The 23,454-nt window shown below is 39.7% G+C and overlaps 1 protein-coding gene across 1 annotated transcript; it reads left to right on the forward strand.

The window, feature by feature from the left end:
• The first annotated feature begins 1,309 nt into the window (after positions 1 to 1,309).
• Positions 1,310 to 23,454, forward strand: LOC132272637 ((S)-8-oxocitronellyl enol synthase CYC1-like). Its single transcript, XM_059773740.1, has 3 exons — positions 1,310 to 1,571; positions 21,158 to 21,267; positions 21,541 to 23,454. Exons 1-3 carry the CDS (start codon positions 1,310 to 1,312, stop codon positions 22,672 to 22,674), a joined length of 1,506 nt encoding a protein of 501 aa, XP_059629723.1. The 3' UTR covers positions 22,675 to 23,454.

The following is a 23,454-nucleotide window of genomic DNA, read 5'->3' on the forward strand; positions in this document are numbered from 1 at the left end:
GAGAAAGATTATAGAGCTCTACGAGCTGATCGACAACATGGGGATCAAGGAGCAAGAGAAGGAAAGGGACTTGTATGATCGGGTAGTCGACTTGCACGTGGAGATTGCCAAGTGCAAGAAGGAGTTTTCCAAGGTGCGTGAGGTCGTGGTGAAGCCAAGGAAGAAGAAGGTGCCGGAACCCAAGGAGTATGATGGGGCAAGGAATGCTCGTCAAATTGACAAGTTTTTCTAGCACATAGAGCGGTATTTCGAGTGTATGGAGATCGAGGATGATGAGGAGAAGGTATAGACAGACACCATGTACCTCACGGACACCGCCGCTCTATGGTGGAGGTAGCGCTTCACCGGTAGGGGCGCAAGAGCGGTTGACACATGGGAGGAGTTCAAGAGACAATTCAAGAGGCAGTTCTACCCTGAGTGCGTTGAGGACCTCACTATGATCAACCTAAGGCACCTGAAGCAGAAGGGCAGCATAAGGGAGTATGTGAAGGAGTACTCCAATTTGATGCTGGAGATCCCAGAGATGCCAGAGTGGCAATGCGTGTGCTTATTCATAGATGGGTTGCAATCTTGGGTGGCCATGGAACATAGGAGGAGGGAGTCTAGAGACTTGGCATCCACCATGGCCGTAGCGGAACGTCTTGAAGACTTTAGGCGCAATGACAAGAGGGCCACGTCTCCTAAGAGGGACCACGGCAAAGGTGGGGGAGATCGGCGCTTCAAGAAAAGGGGCTCGCCCAAGTCCAGTGATGATGAACACAGCGATGAGGAGCTACGCACACGCCATGACAAGGGCAAGGACCATGGAGAGAGGTCTAAGGTCAGTGACAAAGGGGAGCACCGCGACAATGGCAAATGGGAGTCGAAGTGCTACTTATGCGATGGGCCACACATATTACGACAATGCCCCAACAAGAAGACCATGAACGCCCTTGTGAAGGATAAGGGCAAGGGCAAGGGTAAGATGAACGATGCAGGCAGCGATGAAGATAGGTGCATGGAGGCTATGCAGATGCTGAGTAGCATGGCGCATGACACCAAGAAGAAGGGCAAGGCGAAGAAGATAACCGGGGTGAACTATGTGGATGCGCAGGTTGGTTGCTAAGCCGTGCAAGTGTTGGTGGACACGGGCGCCACACACAACTTCATTACCCCGAAGGAGGCGCAGCGACTTGGCTTGGAGATACGTAAGACAGAGGGCTAGATCAAGGCCATTAACTCCGAGGAAGCACGCGTGAGCAGAGTGTGCAAGGAGGTGGAGCTATGTATGCAACGGTGGAAGGGCAAGGCCGACTTCTAGGTTGTAGAGATGGACGAGCGCGACATGGTGCTGGGGCTGGAGTTTATGGACAAGAACAACGCTGTGCCATTACCATGCCTTGGTGCGTTGATGATACTTGGAGGCGAGGAAGGCAAGGCCGCATGCATGGTGCCGCTCATGGGCAGGAAGGAGAGTCCAAAGGTAGCAGTTAACATGATGGAACTCGTGAGGACCTCACATCTTCTGAGGGGCGTGCGTACATTTGGGCCAAGGACATATTTGCAAGTGCTGATGACCTGCGAGAGGCTGGGTTAGCTGAAGAAACTGTGACGAGGGCGTCACGGAAATGGGTGGGGGAGAATGTCATGCCCCACCTATGGAGGTTATGTCACGCAGGCGCTGAGTAGGACGTTGCATGGCGACTGCATGACATTGGAGTTTCTAAAGTCTTCCAGAGTAGTCTAGAGTTGTGTGGAAGATTCTAAATATGTGTAGAAATGTGTTGTATATTGTAAAAGTGTGTGGAAGGTTCTAGAGTTCTCCAGAATTGTGTGGAGTAGTATGGAGAATTCTACAATGTTGTAGATATATATAGAAGTGTGAAGAAGGTGGGAGAAGATTCTAGAGAATCGATCTCCACCATAGGTTAGAATGCATCCTAGCCGTCCATTAGGGATGGGGATGCCTATAAATAGGAGTGGGACTTCATTTTGTAGACATCAAGTCCTGGAGTGTGTCTTGAGAGCTTTGTAGAACGTTTGAGAGTTAGCCTTGTATAAAGCATTCTTTAAAGTAATAGAAGTGTTCTTTCCTTACCAACTTAAGTGCCTTAGTGTGTGTGAGTGTGCAAGCCAAGTGAGGAGAGGGTAAGTGTGATACTCCTCCGATCCGAGACACGGGTTGATCAGGCCCAGGCCCAAACCCGAGGGAATACTAAACAATTAATATTTTATAACGAACACAGAATACAAGAGCAAATAAGAATAAATAACAAACGCTGACAAGAATACTAATATAAAATCCTCAACTGATAAAACTTAGTAAAATCTAACTGTCAAAACCTCCATGATTACAACTCGGGAATCTATCTCTAGTAGACCCCTAATAATAATCCAAACTGAAATAAAAATAACTGAAAGAAACATCCAGAAAATAAGCTATGGAGAGAGTCCTACGTAGTCGGTGGAATGGAAGTCCGTATCCGCTCTGCACGACCAAGCGCTAACCCTGGAACTGATGAGCACCTGAAAAATAAAAGAGTGGGTCAGGCTCACATGCAAGTCCTAATCTAACTGTAATGTATACAGTACCCGATACGCAGATACACCCTAGATACTCTCAACATAACTAGGTAATCCATAAATATACATATATATCCACACTAAGGACATTCACTGGACTATAGTAGAGGTCTCAACCTGAATAGAAGGCAACAAGTGAAAACGCACCCAAAGGTGGGCATGAGTATCTAGACCTAACAGGGTACACCTACCTACTATATCCAGCTACGCATCCACTGCATATACGCACCCTAAGCAACGACTCTGAGACTCAAGCTTATATCGTGGTACCATAATCATATATCTAAAATCCATCCGAAACCATAGTATGTCATTCAATTATTCAATGAGGAGACATACAAACTACCGTCCAGATAAGCACCCAACTTATCCAGCTGATGTGACTTAACTACAACCAATTAATCCAGGAAGTCATTCAACTTAGTCAGTTGATTTGACTTGAACACATTGATGGATTCAATATTTTATAATCCATCCTTTCCATCCGGTAGGTTAGGTCTTAGCGTTTTGAGCTAAACCGTCCCCAGTATGTCACCGTCCCATACCGGTGCATACAATCCTCCATATCCATGTAAATTACAACATATAAATCATAACTGGGTAACTTACAGTCCCAACTAGTATCCAAATAATTTCATAAATGGTTTCGTTATACTAGCAATTGAAAATCAACAGTAATCTATGTAATAGTAGAAAAAGTTTACTGTTTCAACAATTAAGATCCCAAAGCATGTATAGATCAAAATAAATATATAGAAGACCCTATCATGCATTCAAAATAGGTTTTTATAAACATCCTACATCCCATTACATTGCCAAAATTTAGTTAGGCAATTAATCTATCTTTCCTTCGTTAATCATATAGAAAATTAGTAATTTTATACCGTTTGTCCCATTGACTAAACGTAAGCTTTTAGTACTTTAAAGGTCTTAATAATACCTAGGATTAACTTTTTTAGTCATACAGTGAAGTCCCAAACTCAGTCCAAACAGTTCCCAACTCCTACAGTCTCAAAATTAATCGTAAAAACAAACTTCAGAAGCTATATGTGAGAAAGAGCCTTCTCCAGATTTTGGAGCAGGCTCTAAGAACACTTGGAGCTGCCTCCTAGGAGGGTAGAGCCGGCTCTACCTCTCCTAGATCCAGCTCTTTAATGGGGGAGCCGGCTCTTTGCATTCCAGAGCTGGCTCTTTCCTCCTCCTCGAGCCTCTTTCAATCTCTGTTACTCCTGCGACTTTCTACGGTGTTTCCAGCCATTCACAACCTGTCTAGTTGGTTTTAAACTGATCCTAAGAGTCCCATCTAAGTCCAGTATAATTCCCAAGATGTGTTTATAGCAGTTGAATACAAAAACAGAGGGTATAGGTTCTACAGATTTTTCATGCTTTAAGAAACAAACTGATAATAGATACGCACGAACTGTAATTGAACAAATTTTCACACATATAGAACATTGATATAACATCTATTATACATAAGAAACTCAGTTAAATGCTTAATTAAATCCTAGAGGCTATCTAGGTGCACAGAACACAGGCAAAGGGAAGAAGAAAGAAAATAACTTGTTTTTGAGTTTCAGACTTGAAACTCAAATTCTCAGTTTCTGTATTGCCCGTTCAACTCCCCACTACTGTTCCACAAACCCACGTTTCTTCCTCCTTGCTCCCACCTAGCCTTCCTCTCCTATCTCTCTCTATTCTCCCTTTGTATCTCATGGTCTCTGCTTTTACAGAAATTACGTTTATTTTTTCCTAAAACCCTAAACCACCGTGACATACATATTTATAGGCTTAGTGACTAAACCTTAATCCACGTATAACTCAGCCCATAGAACAACCTAGGTTATACTCACTGTCGGCTGCCTATGTAAACTGTAAACCCAATGTAAAGCTATATGACAGTCACGTTGAACACTAATTTAAATTAACGAAATCCAGCAATTCAAAACAATTAACTTAAGACAATTAAATTATTAAATCCCTTAAAATGAATACAATTAAAATAATTAAATTAAAACAATTAAATTCATAATTAAGACAACTAATTAAACAAAATAATTAATCAATTAAAGCAAAACAAATTCTAATTAAAGAAACCCACAATTAATTCAAACAAACAACCAAACAAATACAAATAACAAATTAAATAAAAGAAAAATACAATTAAACAATTAAATAATTACCAGGACTATTCTTTTAAAATTAGGGGTATTACATTCTCCCCCCCTAACAAAAGGAATTCCGTCCTCGGAATTTGCTCTTACCTTCTTCCAATATCTTAGGAAACTGTAAGCGAATGACATCTTCCCGTTCTCAAGTGGACTCAGCCTTGTTGTGATGACTCAACTGAACACGAACTAATGGAATAACCTTATTACGAAGGATTTGATCCCGCTGGTCGACAATAGACACGGTGGCTCCAAGTAAGTTGCATTCGGCTGCAACTCAATCTCCCCAACATCGATATGGTGATACTGATCCTCATCTCGCAGAAATTTTCGCAACATGGAAAAGTGGAAGACATTGTGTACGCGATCCAAATTATCTGGAAGTGCCAACCGATAAGCAACAGCTCCAACTCGATCTGTAATCATGAATGGACCGAAAAACCGCAGAGACAACTTCCCTTTCTTCCCAAAGCACATAACACCCTTCATAGGAGATACTTTGAGAAGAACCTGATCCCCAACCTGAAACTCCAAAGCACGGGTGCGACGATCCGCATAGCTCTTCTGCCTACTTTGGGTAGTACGCATGCGATCTCGTATAAGAGCTATCTTTTCAGAAGTATCCTTGATGAACTCAGGACCCAAGAATCTGCTCTCGCCAACCTCCATCCAACAAACAGGCGATCGACATGGTCGGCCATATAACGCCTCAAATGGTGCCATACCAATAGTCTTTTGAAAACTATTGTTATAAGCAAACTCCACAAGCGGTAAGTAATCCTCCCAATGGCCCTTGAAATCAAGAATACACGACCGAAGCATATCCTCCATAATCTGATTCACCTGCTCAGTCTGTCCATCAGTCTGAGGATGTGTGATACCCTTCGATTCTAGAGCCATGGGTGATCAAGACCGAGCACAGATTCGAGGGATACCAAACAATTAATATGTAAAACGAACACGGAATATAAAACTGAATTAACAATAAATTAATAATACGCCGAAGGAAATCTAAAATAAAAATCCTCAAACTTTAAATAATAAATTAATATCATTTAAGTCCTTCAAATCCGTACAACTCGGGAATCCACCTAGTGGACCCCTAATAATTCCAAACAATAAATAAATTTATAGAATTAAAAAAAACCGAAACTAAAATAAGAAAGAACATCCTATGTAGTCGGAAGAGTGAGTAACAGTCTCTGCTCAGCATGATCAAGTCTACGACTGGAACTGTCGAACACCTGAAAAATAGAAGTGGGTCAGGCCCACGAACAAGTTCTATCCCACTACAATCCAAACAGAGACTCGATACGCGTGTACATCCTAACCAATTCAACAATAACTAATAGTCCGTAGATATATATATATATATATATATATATATATATATATAATCACACTACAGGACTCTCACTGGACTGCAGGCCCGTCTCAACCTGACTAGTAGGCATCATGCAAAACGCATCTGTGGTGGGCATGACTACCTAGACCTAGCAGGGTACACATCTAACCATCATAGCCAGCTATGCATCCCAATGCATATACGCTCCCTACCCAACGACTATGAGACTTAGGCTCATAACGTGGCACCATAAAATATATAATTAAATTCCATTCCAAAATCCATAGTAGTACCGCTCAACTATATGTTGCCTTGACATTACAAATAAAATAGGATTAAACTTTTAGTTAATCCATTCCTTAATCCAGAGTAGGTAGGATTTAGCATTTACGAGCTAATCCCCCTAGTATGACACCGTCCAATACCGGTGCATACATCCATCCATCCATCTAGTGTTGATAATATAAATGACAGTAAACATTTCAATATCAACCTATCTATAACAAGTACAATACCATCCATCCATATTTAATATAAATGACAGTAAAACATATCAATATCAACATATCCAATCATAAGCATAACCAAAATCTATACTTAGCATGCTTGTTCAATACATCCAATACTTGATTCTCTAACAACTTAAGATGAAGAGAAACAATAATACCATTCTGTACCCCATAATAAAGATAGTAACAGAATTAACACAACACCATTAATCGACTAGACAAAATAAGCACATGTTATAACTCCATTATCAGTGCAATGTAGCATTGACATGACACGCCAAAACAGCCACGACTAACAATGATGTCCACCATCAAACTTACTTAATCCACTACCCTTAATCCATTATTAAAATTCCAATCAATGTTGGTAATTTCTACCAACCATCCTTTCCTGATTAGGCCTACTCCCATTTTGGATATCGAAGTGGTTAATACCTCCAGTGATATCCAGGTATCACTCTCAACCATACCAACAAGTGATACACTTAGAGACAGTGATGTACATGTCCCTATCCGTACCGACTCACCACAATGAACCTGGTATTTCGTGCTACAACTTATAACCATTTGACTGTCCTATAAAATTTTACAAATTGTATATCCCAGTCACTCCAACCTTCCAGACATCATTAAGACAAACCATTCGTCCTCCTTTAGTACCCTGAACTCAGCTGAGTAAGCTACTACCTCCTGTGGGGTCAGCTCAAATATACTAAGTTGACCACCTCCATTCCCCTTCTCCCAATAACTTCCTCCAGACGAAACTTAATGTAAAGTGTGAATCACCACCTCTATGCATCCAAGCCGTCTCGTGATCCGTGCTATTCATATGAACTTATATCTTATCAGTTCCAAAATAGACTCAAACAAAACTGATTTAATTTTATCAGTCAAGCACTATCTCAACCAGAATCCTGACCCTTGCGTAGAATCAAGAATCTCTCAACTAAATCTGTGGAAACTACTCTATCATTCCCACTCTAGTATGAGAAATAGCTGCAAGAATCTAGCGATCTCTGATGGTCCATTTGAATTATCTACTAGATAAAAGACTTTGAGACAAAATCTCTGTGTCCCACTGCCTGCCTGTCCTCCCAACATCTGCTTTATTTCGTGAAGCATTATGTGTCCAACAGAATAAACTAAGAGTTGCGTAACTCAGTCTTTACGTCCTCTTTCCAAATTTGGCTACAGAAAGTACCGTTAGTCTGGTACCACCAGCTTCCATTGGCACCCATTGTTTAATTTGGAGCATTAGCAAAAGCTAATTTTGCAACTATATCTATACATTCCTACCCATGATAAACTTACCGACATAGAAAGTCAATCGATAATTCTATTTATCAGAAGTCAACTAGCAACAGCTTCTCTACCTACATCGTGTACCTTTTCTTTATTTAGGTGTTTAGTCATGACTCTAACATCATACTGTTCTCACACCAGTAAGTGTTTATTAGACTTCCTGTCTAACTGTACAAGAATAAGAAAGCTTCCCATCCTCCAATTAGTCAACAATTTCTTAGCAACAACTATCTATTGCGAACTGTGACCTAAAAAAAAATTTCTACATTATTTGTGCAAATAATGTGACTTTACTTACTCCACTATATGAAATCCCGGTAATTTCTCCTAATGACACACCCTCATGAATCAGATTCTTGATTAAGAATAGACTGATAAATAGATAATCCGTCTACTATCTTCAGTCTGTGTCATTCCGATAAATATATAAACCAGTACAAAATCCCCCCGCTGACTTGGGAATAACTTTGCAAAATCCTAGCGTAACTAACGCTATTCCTCAAAAATAGTAGTTGATTGATCACACATTTGTGTCCCCAGCTAAATCACATCCCCAATCTTGAATAATTGACGAAAAACTAAACACATAAGGCACATATAATAAAAATAAAACACAATAAAAATTTACATAGAACATCACTCCTCCTGGCAAAGAAAATTTCTTTTGGAAGTCAACTGTACCTGATTAGTTCACAACCTCCTTTTCCAGTTCCAGAGGAAATCATCCAACCTCGAAACCTAAGCTTAACCCATAGCTCAAAACAACATCCATTTGCCTCAGCAATTTCCAAAGGCTTAACCGTCATCCTCCTTATACACAGAATGTAAACCGCCTAATGAAGTTGTATAAAGGAACTTAGATCGTCACAACCTAATCCCCATACTCCCCAGAACGTGATATATAATCTTTGCTTCGTTTCGAGAAAAAGTCCATCCTATTCCTGAACCCCTGAAGAGTTCCTTTAGCTACCTTTTTTAGAAGTAAAACAAAAGGTTTACTTTATGTAGGTCGATCCCTACCAACACTACTAGTATCGTTCACTGTACTATCAGCGAATGAGATCACCTTTGCGCGATCCTTGATTGTTAAGATTCAATACCCTCTTTCTTGGGTATGTTGAAAACTCCTCCACTAGAATCCTCTTCGGATTCCTATTCCTCGGTTGTCTCCTTTATGAGAACAACTGAAATCGTGTTGGTCCCTTTATACGGTGACCTAAAACACACTCCTAAATTCTTCCTTGGCTTATACTTCTAAAAGTAGTGCCAACCAGAACTAAACTTTCGATCCCAAGTTCTGCTTCGGATAGAGAACTCGATAACGTACTCCCCTACTCCACGGGTCTGATTCGCTGTCACCGCGGACCCCATCCTTCTTCTAGTGTCAACCATTCTATAATTATGGAATATAATTGACAGCAACTGCTCCTCCTAACGAACCGTAAAAGAGTACAACGAATCCTAATATGGCTCTAAGTTTTTAAGAGACGCAACGCGGAAGACTTCTAACGAAAGACACTCCTTAGGACACTAGAACCTGGAGTGCTCTGATACCAACTGTGATACCCCTCGATTCTAGAGCCACGGATGATCAAGACCAAGCACAGATCCGAGGGATACCAAACAATTAATATGTAAAACGAACACGGAATACAAAACTGAATTAAGAATAAATTAATAATACGCCGAAGGAAATCTAAAATAAAAATCCTCAAACTTTAAATAATAAATTAATATCATTTAAGTCCTTCATATCCGTACAACTCGGGAATCCACCTAGTGGACCCTTAATAATTCCAAACGATAAATAAATTTACGGAATTAAAAAAAACTGAAACTAAAATAAGAAAGAACATCTAATGTAGTCGGAAGAGTGAGTAACAGTCTCTGCTCAGCACGATCAAGTCTACGACTGGAACTATCGAACACCTAAAAAATAGAAGTGGGTCAGGCCCACGAACAAAATCTATCCCACTACAATCCAAACAGAGACTCGATACGCATGTAGATCCTAACCAATTCAACAATAACTAATAGTCCGTAGATATATATATATATATATATATATATATATATATATATATATAATCACACTACAAGACTCTCACTGGACTAGAGGCCCGTTTCAACCTGACTAGTAGGCATCATGCAAAACGCACCTGTAGTGGGCATGACTACCCAGACCTAGCAGTGTACACATCTAACCATCATAGCCAGCTATGCATCCCAATGCATATACGCTCCCTAGCCAACGACTATGAGACTCAGGCTCATAACGTGGCACCATAAAATATATAATTAAATTCCATTCCAAAATCTATAGTAGTGCCGCTCAACTATATGTTGCCTTGACACTACAAATAAAATAGGATTAAACTTTTAGTTAATCCATTCCTTAATCTAGAGTAGGTAGGATTTAGCGTTTACGAGCTAATCCCCCTAGTATGACACCGTCCAATACCGGTGCATACATCCATCCATCCATCTAGTGTTGATAATATAAATGACAGTAAACATTTCAATATCAACCCATCCATAACAAGTACAATACCATCCATCCATATTTAATATAAATGACAGTAAAACATATCAATATCAACATATCCAATCATAAGCATAACCAGAATCTATACTTAGCATGCTTGTTCAATACATCCAATACTTGATTCTCTAACAACTTAAGATGAAGAGAAACAATAATACCATTTTGTACCCCATAATAAGCATAGTAACAGTAGTAACAAAATTAACATGCTTATTGTAATTACCTCACAACATCCCACAAGTTGATATAAACAATTCATTATAAACATCAACTAGTTTTGCATTAAGCATTAACTGAACCTATGTTAGTTGATATGCTTAATCCCATACCACTGTTTCATGATTTAAACATAAACTTCTTAATTCAATTACTAAGTTTAAGAACAAGCAACTTGAATTGTCTGTAACAAAGTCGTCACACAAACTTCCTTAAGTGTTCTCAACCGTTCCTACCTATGCATAACGGAGAGTTATCATAACTGACATACTTATTTTTTTATAACACTGTGACATGATTTAAACCTCAAATCCCATAAATCAATTGCAAATTAAATATGAGCAACTTGCATCATTCACATCCCAACCAAAATAGCAACTTTCTGAAGAGTCTCTTACACCGGTTTACCTTTGTTTCCTAGGATTTGTTCTGTATTACCATAACTTCTGAGATGTTAAAATGAGTTTAATCATTATTGAACAACCCCTAAATAAATCTGGAATCATTAAAATCCAACCACAGTAGCCCAGACACACGCAGAAAACCAAAAACTGGAAGGAGCATGAAGGGAGTTGCCTCCAACCCATTTGGAGCCGGCTCCAAACCACTTGGAGCCGCTTCCAAGTCTCTTTGAGCCGGCTCCAAAATATTTTGGAGCTGCCTCCAACTTCCTCCTCTCCTCTCTGCTTCTTCTCTTCAACAACGTCTTCTCTGGTGACTTCTAGTTTGAACAGTCCTTAACTCCAATGATTTCTACTGATTAAAATTAAGCCCTAGTGTGTTCCAAAGTTAATTAAATTCATTAATCAATGACCAACATCAATCAACACAAGAAGTATGCAAGAAGAATTAAATCGGATCACTTAAGCATTCATAAACACATACTGTTACAAGTTGACAACCATGCGAACCAGATTAATTTTAAGGGTTCCTAATATGTTTTAGAACTAACAAGATTCTTTATCCATCAATTTACATCATTTAACTCACAAATTATGTAAAATGAATGCAAAACAAACAATTTACAGTTCATGAACACATGTTAATTAAACAGTGCAAGCATGCGAACCAGATTGATTTTAGATCTTCATTTACTCCTGGAATTGTACTAGAGATGCAAAGAACACAAATCAAAGGGAGAGAGATAGGATTAGAACTTGCCTTTGAGGTTTGGGTTCAAAACCTCTGCGTCGTCTTCCTAAATTCTCCGGTCATCTTCCTAAATTCTCCGGTGACTTCTACTATCCTCAACTCCTCTGTTTCCTCCTTGGTTCAACACACGAACCAACACTCCTTTGCCAAACCCTAGGTTTCCTCTCTGTTTCCCTCTTAAACCTCTCTCTGTTTTGCCCTACCTCTAGTACGTGTATAGGGTTCTAAGACCCTTAACAGATTATACATGTATATATATAGGCTTATAAAAGTCAACCCTAGTTCTATTTGTAATACAAGAATGCAACCGACAAAATATTTAATTCTACACTAAGTCGGCTAAAAACGTGACTACTCAGAAACAAAACCTTAAATAACAATTGAAGCAAATAAAACTAATATAATTACACAATCAATTAATCAACCAATTAAATTAAAACAAATAAACAATTAAGTTAAATAAAATTTAAATCACAATTAAATAATTACAGCAAAATAAATAAACAATTAAAGCAAACCAAACAAACAATTACAATTAAACACTTAATCAATTAAGCAACAAAACACATAAGTCACATAATTAAATAAAAATGCAATAAAAAGCAAATTTAAATTCCCCTTTTATCCTTTTGAAAACTAGGGGTATTGTAGGATGATAAGCAGTGCTAAGATGCAACTCTGTACCTAAAGCTTGCTGAAAACTTTTCCAGAATCCTGACACAAAGCTCGAATCCTTGTCCGATATGATAGACAATGGAATGCTATGCAACTTCACAATCTCTGAAATGAAAAGCCTCGCCAACTATTCCGAAGTGAAATCAGTGCGAATAGGCAAGAAGTGAGCTGATTTCGTCAGTCTATCCACAATAACCCAAATGGAGTTGTGATCCTTGAAGGAATTTGGCAACCCTTCCACAAAGTCCATAGAAATGCTCTCCCATTTCCATTCCGGTATCGGTAGTGGCTGTAGAGCTCTTGGCGGCCTCTGATGATCAATCTTGACCATCTGACAAGTACTACATCGCGAGACAAAAAGAGCAATGTCCCTCTTCATACTTGCCCACCAAAACTGCCACTTCATATCCTGATACATCTTGTCGCCTCCTGGATGAACAGAAAACTCAGAGTGGTGAGTTTTAGTCATCACATCCTTCCTCAAATCATCAGCAGAAGGTACCACTAACCGTTCCTTGTACCTCAAACCTCCATCAGCCCAAACATAGTGGAACGGAACCTCTCTGGAAGCTATCTCTGCAACTTTGTCAATGCACTGCTGATCCGCGAGTTGTGCCTTCAAAACCTTGTGAATGATAAAAGGTGTAGCTACCATACAAGCTATGAACGCATCTGACAATTCATCCACCTTCTTCAACGCATTCCATTCAGTAGTGAATAGAACGGAAAGACTACCAACAGATCGGCGACTGAGTGCATCTGCTACCACATTCGCTTTCCCTGAATGATACTGTATAGAAAAATGATAGTCTTCCACAAACTTCAACCACCTGCGCTGTCTCATATTCAACTCCTGCTGAGTGAACAAATACTGAAGACTCTTGTGATCGCTAAACAACCTGAAGGACTCACCCAACAGATAATGCCTCTAAATCCGTAAAGCAAAGACCACAGCTGCCAACTCCAAATCATGTGTCGGATAATTAAGCTCATGAGGCTTAAGCTTCTGAGATCCATACGAAATCGGTCGCTCCTCCTGCATCAAAACACATCCAAGACCCTGCAATGAAGCATCCGTGTAGACTAGATACTTTATCCCACTCTGTAGGGTAGACAAAACCGGTGCAGAAGTCAACTTAGTCTTCAGCTTATTAAAAGCTTTCTGACAATTTTCATCCCACACAAATCGTACACCCTTTTTAGTCAAATGGGTGAGTGGTCCCGCTATCTTTGAGAATCCCTGGATGAACCTCCTATAATATCCTGCCAGACTGAGAAAACTCCGAATCTCAGTAGGTGAAGTAGGCTGTCCCCACTTAACCACCGCTGAAATCTTGGCCAGATCCACTGCTATTCCCCTTTCTGACACCACGTGACCCAGAAACTTCACCTCCCGTTGCCAAAATTCACACTTCTCGAACTTGGCATACAACTGGTGCTCACGAAGTGTCTGCAACACAATCCATAGATGTCTAGCATGGTCGTCCTCTGACCTCGAGTAAATCAAAATGTCATCTATGAAGATAATGATAAATTGATCGAAGTAAGCCCTAAAGACTCTATTCATCAAATCCATGAAAATCGCTGGTGCATTAGTTAACCCGAACGGCATCACACAAAACTCATAAGATCCGTATCTAGTGAGAAACGCTGTCCTTGGAACATCCTGTTCCCGAACCTGAAGTTGATGATACCCAGACCGTAGATCAATTTTAGAGAAATAGGTAGCTCCCTTCAACTGATCAAACAAGTCATCAATCCTGGGCAAAGGATACTTGTTACGAATCGTAACCTTGTTCAACTCCCTGTAATCTATATACAGGCGGAGCGAACCATCCTACTTCTTCACAAATAACACTGGCGCTCCCTAGGGGGAAGTACTTCGGCGAATAAAACTTTGGCTAAGTAGCTATTGAATCTGATTCCTCAGCTCGCGCATCTCCACTGGTGCCATCCTATACGGTGCTCTAGCAATAGGCGTAGTGCTTGGAGCTAAGTCTATCACAAAGTCGATCTCGCGACTAGGCGGCAACCCTGGAATCTCTTGAAATACATCCGGGAAATCTTGTACAATTGGTATGTTATCCAATGACACAGTAGTCCCCTCCTCCGTTTCCTCCTCCACATGGAACAAATAGGTGCTAATGACCCCGCTAGAACGTGGCATAGCGACGACATACATGTCCTGACCAGGTATGGTAAACATAATAGACCTATCAAAATAATTAACTTGGGCATGGTAGTGAGACAACCAATCCATCCCAAGTATCACATCATAAGTGTGCATGTCCAAGACCAATAGGTTGGCTAGAAATCTGAGTCTGCCAATGTTTAGTGTCACAAGCCCATCACTCTCATGAAGAATGGCTGTATCGCCTAACGGTGTAGAAATACCCTGTGGTCTATTGCATACCCCGAGTTGTCATCCCAGACAAAACAACAAAAGTCCTAACTACAAATGAGTGTGTAGCACCCGTATCAAACAAAACACGTCCATGTAAACCATGAATAGGAAACTTACCCTCAACAGCCTGAGGTGTCTGTATATCCTGTGGCATGAGGTTATACACCCTGCCATAATGTAACTGCTAAGGTGCCTGTCCCTGAGGCTGCCGCGGTGCCGGTAATGCCGGATATGTCTATCCTTGAATCCGTGGAACCTATGGAGCTGGTAAAGGCACTGACGCCCTCTGCCCCTGCTGTACATGCTGTCTCTGTCCTTGTCTAGTTGTAGGACACTGCCTGGAAGTGTGACCATACTCTCCACAAGTATAGCAACTACCCTGAAAAGTACCAAATGGCCTCCTCTGTCAGTTAGCCTGCGGCTGACCCTGTCCTGCCTGTGGTCCCCCATTCTGCTGTTGCTGAATATGTGCCACAACCCTGGGAGCATCTGAACCACCTTTGTGCTTCTTTCAAGGCTGTTGTCCCTGGAATTTTCCCTTGTCAGTCTGTCGGTGTCCGTTCCCATTCCTTTTCTCAGCTGATTGATTAGCAGGGTTTCTGTCACCCCGCTTCTCACCCTTAGCCTGTCTGAAATCCACGGTCAACTGATACTGCTGTAGCGCGGCGTCTACCACTTGAGCATAGGTAGTATAGGCTGGACTACTTGTAATAGCTCTCTTGATAGACCACATCAGTCCCTTGATGAAACTGTTGCGCTTCTTCTCCTCTATATCCACCTTCTCTGGTGCAAAGAGAGATAAGCGTGTGAATTGCTGCTCATACTCTGCCACTGTCATGTTCCCCTACTACAGATTGAGAAACTCAGTCTTCATGGCTACCCTGACTGCATAAGGAAAATACTTTTCTTCAAAGCGTGCACTGAACTCATCTTAAGTCAATGCCATCCTCTCCTCTATGGTGGTAACTGACTCCCACCACTGCAATGCATCCCCAACTAGCTTGAAGGTAGCAAGCATCTGTTTCTGAACCTCCGTGCACTGAACCAAGCGAAGATGTCGCTCGATATCCTATTTTCACTAGTGAGCTACTCTCGCATCGGTGGAGCCTGTGAACTCAGGTGGGCTTCCTTTTGTAAAAGAACTCCTGGCCTTCTCCCAAGTATCAGTCTGTACAACCGGTGCTGGTAACGGTGCCGGCTGTACCTGAGGCTGATTCCGAAGTGCAGCGGTTACCCCTGTTTTTATAGCCCAGGCAATGAGGTCATTGATGTGAGGAGGAAAGTCTGGATCTTCTTCCTGATCCCGAGTCTGCTGAACATCCTCCTACTCTTCATGGAACTGACCATCATCGTGAAACTCTGGCAAATGCTGCTCTCCCTGACGCTGCCATTCTCCTTTGTCGACTGTTCATCTGTCTTTTTCTAGCGTTAACCATGTTGGTAACAAAGAAAGACAGATATCAGTACGAGTTTAAACGAACCGTAAAGGTATATAATGAATTCTAAATTTAAGCTCTAATCAAGAGAAAAAGCTACGCGGAAATCTTAATACGAAACATCCTAGAGACACTTGAACCTGGAGTGCTCTGATACCAACTGTGATACCCCTCGAATCCGAGATACGGGTTGATCAGGCCCAGACCCAAACTCGAGGGAATACTAAACAATTAATATTTTATAACGAACACAGAATACAAGAGGAAATAAGAATAAATAACAAAAGCTGACAAGAATACTAATATAAAATCCTCAACTGATAAAACTTAGTAAAATCCAACTATCAAAACCTCCATGATTACAACTCGGGAATCCATCTCTAGTGGACCCCTAATAATAATCCAAACTGAAATAAAAATAACTGAAAGAAACATCCAGAAAATAAGCTATGGAGAGAGTCCTACGTAGTCGGTGGAATGGAAGTTCGTATCCGCTCTGCACAACCAAGCGCTAACCCTGGAATTGACGAGCACCTAAAAAATAAAAGAGTGGGTCAGGCCCACATGCAAGTCCTAATCCAACTGTAATCCATACAGTGCCTGATACACAGATACACCCTAGATACCCTCAATATAACTAGGTAATCCATAAATATACATATATATTCACACTAAGGACATTCACTGGACTATAGTAGAGGTCTCAACCTGAATAGAAAGCAACATGCGAAAACGCACTCAAAGGTGGGCGTGAGTACCTAGACCTAACAGGGTACACCTACCTACTATATCCAGCTACGCATTCACTGCATATACGCACCCTAAGTAACGACTCTGAGACTCAAACTCATGTCGTGGTACCATAATCATTTATCTAAAGTCCATCCGAAACCATAGTATGTCATTCAATTATTCAATGAGGAGACATACAAACTACCGTCCAGATAAGCACCCAACTTATTCAGCTGATGTGACTTAACTACAACCAATTAATCTAGGAAGTCATTTAACTTAGTCAGTTGATTTGACTTGAACACATTGATGGGTTCAATATTTTACAATCCATCATTTCCATCCGGTAGGTTAGGTCTTAGCGTTTTGAGCTAAACCGTCCCCAGTATGCCACCGTCCCATACCGGTGCATACAATCCTCCATATCCATGTAAATTACAACATATAAATCATAACTGGGTAACTTACAGTCCCAACTAGTATCCAAATAATTTCATAAATGGTTTCGTTATACTAGCAATTGAAAATCAACAGTAATCTATGTAATAGTAGAAAAAGTTTACTGTTTCAACAATTAAGATCCCAAAGCATGTATAGATCAAAATAAATATATAGAAGACCCTATCATGCATTCAAAATAGGTTTTTATAAACATCCTACATCCCATTACATTGCCAAAATTTAGTTAGGCAATTAATCCATCTTTCCTCCGTTAACCGTATAGAAAATTAGTAATTTTATACCGTTTGTCCCATTGACTAAACGTAAGCTTTTAGTACTTTAAAGGTCTTAATAATACCTAGGATTAACTTTTTTAGTCATACAGTGAAGTCCCAAACTCAGTCCAAACAGTTCCTAACTCCTACAGTCTCAAAATTAATCGTAAAAACAAAGTTCAAAAGCTAAATGTGAGAAAGAGCCTTCTCTAGATTTTGGAGCAGGCTCTAAGAACACTTGGAGCCACCTCCTAGGATGGTAGAGCCGGCTTTACCTCTCCTAAAGCCAACTCTTTAATGGGGGAGCCGGCTCTTTGCATTCCGGAGCCGGCTCTCTCCTCCTCCTCGAGCCTCCTTCAACCTCTGTTACTCCTGCGACTTTCTGCAGTGTTTTCGGCCATTCACAACCTCTCTAGTTGGCTTTAAATTGATCCTAAGAGTCCCATCTAAGTCCAGTATAATTCCCAAGATGTGTTTATAGCAGTTGAATACAAAAACAGAGGCTATAGGTTCTACAGATTTTTCATGCTTTAAGAAACAAACTGATAATAGATACGCACGAACTGTAATTGAACAAATTTTCACACATACAGAACATTGCTATAACATCTATTATACATAAGAAACTCAGTTAAATGCTTAATTAAATCCTAGAGGCTTTCTAGGTGCATAGAACACAGGCAAAGGGAAGAAGAAAGAAAAGAACTTGCCTTTGAGTTTCAGACTTGAAACTCAAATTCCTAGTTTCTGTATTGCCCGTTCAACTCCCCACTGCTGTTCCACAAACCCACGTTCCTTCTTCCTTGCTCCCACCTAGCCTTCCTCTCATATCTCTTTCTATTCTCCCTCTGTATCTCACGGTCTCTGCTTTTACAGAAATTACGTTTATTTTTCCTAAAACCCTAAACCACCGTGACATACATATTTATAGGCTTAGTGACTAAACCCTAATCCATGTATAACTCGGCCCATAGAACAACCTAGGTTATACTCACTGTCGGCTGCCTATGTAAACTATAAACTCAATGTAAAGCTATATGACAATCACGTTGGACACTAATTTAAATTAACGAAATCCAGTCATTTAAAACAATTAACTTAAGACAATTAAATTATTAAATCCCCTAAAATGAATACAATTAAAATAATTAAATTAAAACAATTAAATCCATAATTAAGACAACTAATTAAACAAAATAATTAATCAATTAATCAATTAAAGCAAAACAAAATCTAATTAAAGAAACCCACAATTAATTCAAACAAACAACCAAACAAATACAAATAACAAATTAAATAAAAAAAAATACAATTAAACAATTAAATAATTACCAGGACTATCCTTTTAAAATTAGGGGTATTACAGTAAGGGCCACTACAACACTAGTAAGCGCACGAGGGGAGTGCGTTGGCAAAGGTGTGCACGGGAGTTAGGCTTACCAAGTACTTGCGAGAGTAAAAACAACGTCTTGGTGCCGCACGGGAGTAGCTAGAGTGGTGCTGAAACTCTAAGCCCGTGACATTAGGCTTTCTTTTATTGCTTAACTAGCAAAGAAGTTTTTTTTTTTTTTTTGAAAGAACTCCGACCCCAATAGTTTCCGTTATATCCCTTACTATAATTGACCAAATTTATTTTGAAAAAAAAGCATGGGGCATCTAAGGGCTTGTTTGACAATTGTGCTTGCTTCCTGTTTTCTGTTGTGGATATTGTATTGTGACGGATTTTTTAAACACTATTTTACCTACATGTTTTATTTTATTTTATTTTTATTTTTATTTTTTTTTGAACACACTTTACAACAAAAATATATATATTTTTTCTTGAGGCCAAGTGACTTACTGTAACAAGTCAGGTGCTTGCAATCTGACACAAAAACTTAAATTAGTAGGTGGGGTTAATACTCAACCCGTATATACTCATTTCATTTTTTATCCAGATCTAATGGGAAACAAACTTCTAACACTTACCCACTTAAGCCAATCCCTTGGGTTACTCCCACAATAAAAACGTTGTTTTTGTTTCACATGAGAACAAAAGGGCAAAACAAAAACGGTTGCAAAACAGACCATAAAATATATATAAATTAGGATTAAATGTAAATTTAGCTCTTCCTTTGCAGCAAGCAAAGTTTTTTTTCACCCTAGGTATTCATGCAAGTATAAAATACTCTTTAACCAAAAAAAAAAAAAAAAATACTCTGTATATAGAAGTGTGTGTTGGGCTTGTGAAGACCTTCACCGCCCAAGTAAGAGACTTAATTGGCCCATTTATAGCAGGGCAGTGACACTACAAAAGAGTGTAGGTCCAGATGGACCAGATCCGTGAACAGCCCATGGGTCAGCAAAAAATTTCTATAAGGTTAGAACAGATTTAATGAGTTACAAGGCCGAATAAATAATCACTGTTGTAAAGTAACAGTTATTTATTTATTTATTTTTATTTTTTCCGAAGGTAAAATATTGTATAACTGTGAAAAATGTACAAATGGGCCGAAGCCCCAAAATACAGCCCAGGGCATCCTTGGGACCAAAAGAAAGCCCATACCCAAAGGTGAGCATACGGTTAGAACTTAGAACCTTAACCGTAATTGTATATAGAGAGCCAAAAGTAACAAGTATTTGTCCCTTCAAAGTTCATAGCTGTTTGGTACCCAAAAAAAAAAAAAAAAAAAATAATAATTAAAAATAAAAGGAATCAAAATTCATTATAGAGATGAATTTTGCTTTATATTGTTATGTAGGCTGGTGGGTTGCCTAATTCTTGATATTAAAACATATTGCACGCGATCCATGCTGATCCTTTTTTTTATTTATAAACAGTGGAATGATCCAAATGATTAGCCTCTATGTACTTAATTATTCTACAAAATATCTCTATCACACACACACATATCTATATATATTTTCAAGACAAAAATATTAGATTAAAAGTTAGAGATGCAGAGGTTTAAAAATAAAATTTTCAAGAACAACGAAAAACAACTTAACTGCTGAATTACGATGGCATTCTTCTCTTTCTTTTATATCATGAGTTTTAATTCATTAGAAAAATAAGAATGATTGCATAATTGGCTATTTATTTAATTATTTTTTCTTTTCAAAGGAACTAATACAGGTAATCCATGATGATTTATTTATAAATAATAATAGAAAATTGGATAGCGGAACAATTCTAACTAATTTATTATGATTTTCGAATCCAAATCACATCCAAGAAGGATAGGGAAAATCATTTTAAGGTCCCACCGTGGGACCTATCACTGATGCGAAGTCATGGTGGTTTGTTTGTCCTTGCAAAAAAAAAATGCCAGTGCACCAATAATGTCCACAACCAATAATTGTCCTTAATTTTAATTTTAAAAACATCAATAATTGTCCTTTATTATATAATTCAGTTGGAGCACAAATCAATTCTTCTTCAATCCAGTTTTCTCCTCTTGTCTTCGACTTCCAACAATCTTACACAATGAGTTGGTGGTGGCTTAGATCCGTGGGTGCTCAAAAGGTACTGTATTTGTATATATACCTTCATAGCTTATTACATCATACATATAACTACAGAAATCATATATTGATATACATTCATAAAAAAATTCATGATTAATGTTACAAAAAAATTACTCATATGAATGCATTTAGTGTCATGTATATTATCATATATACTAGCTAAATCAAAAATCTTGAACTAATTTTTCTGAAATTCTAATTTTAAGACATCAATTTCAAGTTACCAAACATTTGTAGTGCATGTAATAAATTTCATTCTTCATTTGAACAGAAGACACTGGATGAAGATGAAGATCCAAAAAGTTACCAGAGCGTCGGCCTCATCATTGGAGTGACCGGCATAGTCGGCAACAGCTTGGCCGAAATCCTCCCGTTGCCCAACACACCGGGCGGTCCATGGAAGGTCTATGGTGTTGCTCGCCGACCTTGTCCCTGGAAAGCCAACTGCCCACTTCAATACATCCAATGCGACGTATCTGACACGCAAGACACTATGGCCAAGCTCTCCCCTCTCTCCGACATCACCCACATCTTCTACGTGGCCTGGACCGGCTCCGAGGACTGCGCCGCCAACGGAGCCATGTTGAACAACGTGCTCAAGGCCGTCATCCCCAACGCCACCAATCTCCGCCACATTTGCCTCCAAACCGGACTCAAACACTACACCGGACCATTCAATCCCAACAGCAGTGTCAAACCACACGACTCGCCTTTCACTGAAGACCTGCCTCGATTAAACACACCAAACTTCTACCATGACCTCGAAGACATTCTAGTAGAAGAAGCATCCAAGAAACAAGGCCTGACTTGGTCAGTCCATAGACCTGCACTGGTTTTCGGATTCTCTCCTCATAGCATGATGAACATAATCGGCACACTTTCAGTGTACGCGGCGATATGCAAGCACGAAAACAAGCCACTGATCTACCCCGGAGCAAGAAATGGCCGGAGAGATTCGTGGAACGTGTACAAGGACGCAGCCGACGCCGATTTGATAGCGGAGCAGCAGATATGGGCAGCTGTGGATGACAGTGGCGGTAAAAATGAAGCGTTTAATTGTAGTAATGGGGATGTGTTCAAGTGGAAGCAAATGTGGGAGATCTTGGCGGAGGAATTTGGGGTTGAGCTTGTTGGGTATGAGGAGGGACAGAAGAGGATGAGCTTGCAGGAGATGATGAAGGACAAGGGTCCAATTTGGGACCAGATTGTGAGAGAGAAGGGATTGGTGGAGACCAAGTTGGAGGATGTTGCACAGTGGTGGTTTGCTGATGTTGCCTTTGGTTCACAAAATTTGATGAATAGTTTGAACAAGTGCAAAGAGCATGGGTATTGTGGTTTTAGGGACTCCAAGAAATCGTTTGTTTATTGGATTGAACGCATGAGAGCTTACAAAGTTATTCCTTGACACACATGAAAAGAGAGCATGATGTCACTGACTTGGACCGGTTACGGGACGTGACAATGAACTGAGTTTTACCCCTACTCTAACCATACTCATGCGACACAACAACTTTATATTCAGATATTCGCCAGCCTAATTCATTTTTGGAGTGTTTTTTTTTTGGTCATGCTTGTTATGAAAAGTTTGAACAAGTGCAAAGAGCATGGGTTTTGGGGTTTTAGGGACTCCAAGAAATCGTTTGTTTATTGGATTGAACGCATGGAGAGCTTACAAAGTTATTCCTTGACACACATGAAAAGAGAGCATGATGTGTAATGTTTATGAAAAAAAAAAAAATTTAAAAAGGTTAGATTTTTTTATGGTGGAACCCACCACCGCTTATCTTCATTTTGTGGCCAAAAGGCCATTAGATGGTCTCATCTCTCTCTCTCTCCCTCTCCCTCTCATTCTCCTTTTTTTCTTTTTCTTTACACATCAATTTCAAATCTTAATCACTCTCTCATCTTTTGGTATTTTTGGGAACCGTTTGCGGCAAAACGAAGAGCGCATCGAGATCTTTAATTTGATCGGAGTAAAGGTGGTTTTGGTGCACCCTAAGAATTTTGAATTCTAGGATTTGGATTGGACAAATTGGGGTTTTTTTGCAATTCTTGAGGTAGGGGTTTCTAATTCACATTTTCTTGGATTTTAGTGAATTTTCCTTCATTAATTGTTGTAAAGTATGTCTAGATTTTTGTGGATTCTTGCAAAGTTGACTTAGTTGTTATAAATGTGATATGTGGT

This window comes from Cornus florida, unplaced genomic scaffold, assembly GCF_030987335.1.
Source record: "Cornus florida cultivar Cherokee Brave unplaced genomic scaffold, ASM3098733v1 CherokeeBrave_3.0.0_Hap2_Chr09, whole genome shotgun sequence".
NCBI lineage: Eukaryota > Viridiplantae > Streptophyta > Magnoliopsida > Cornales > Cornaceae > Cornus > Cornus florida.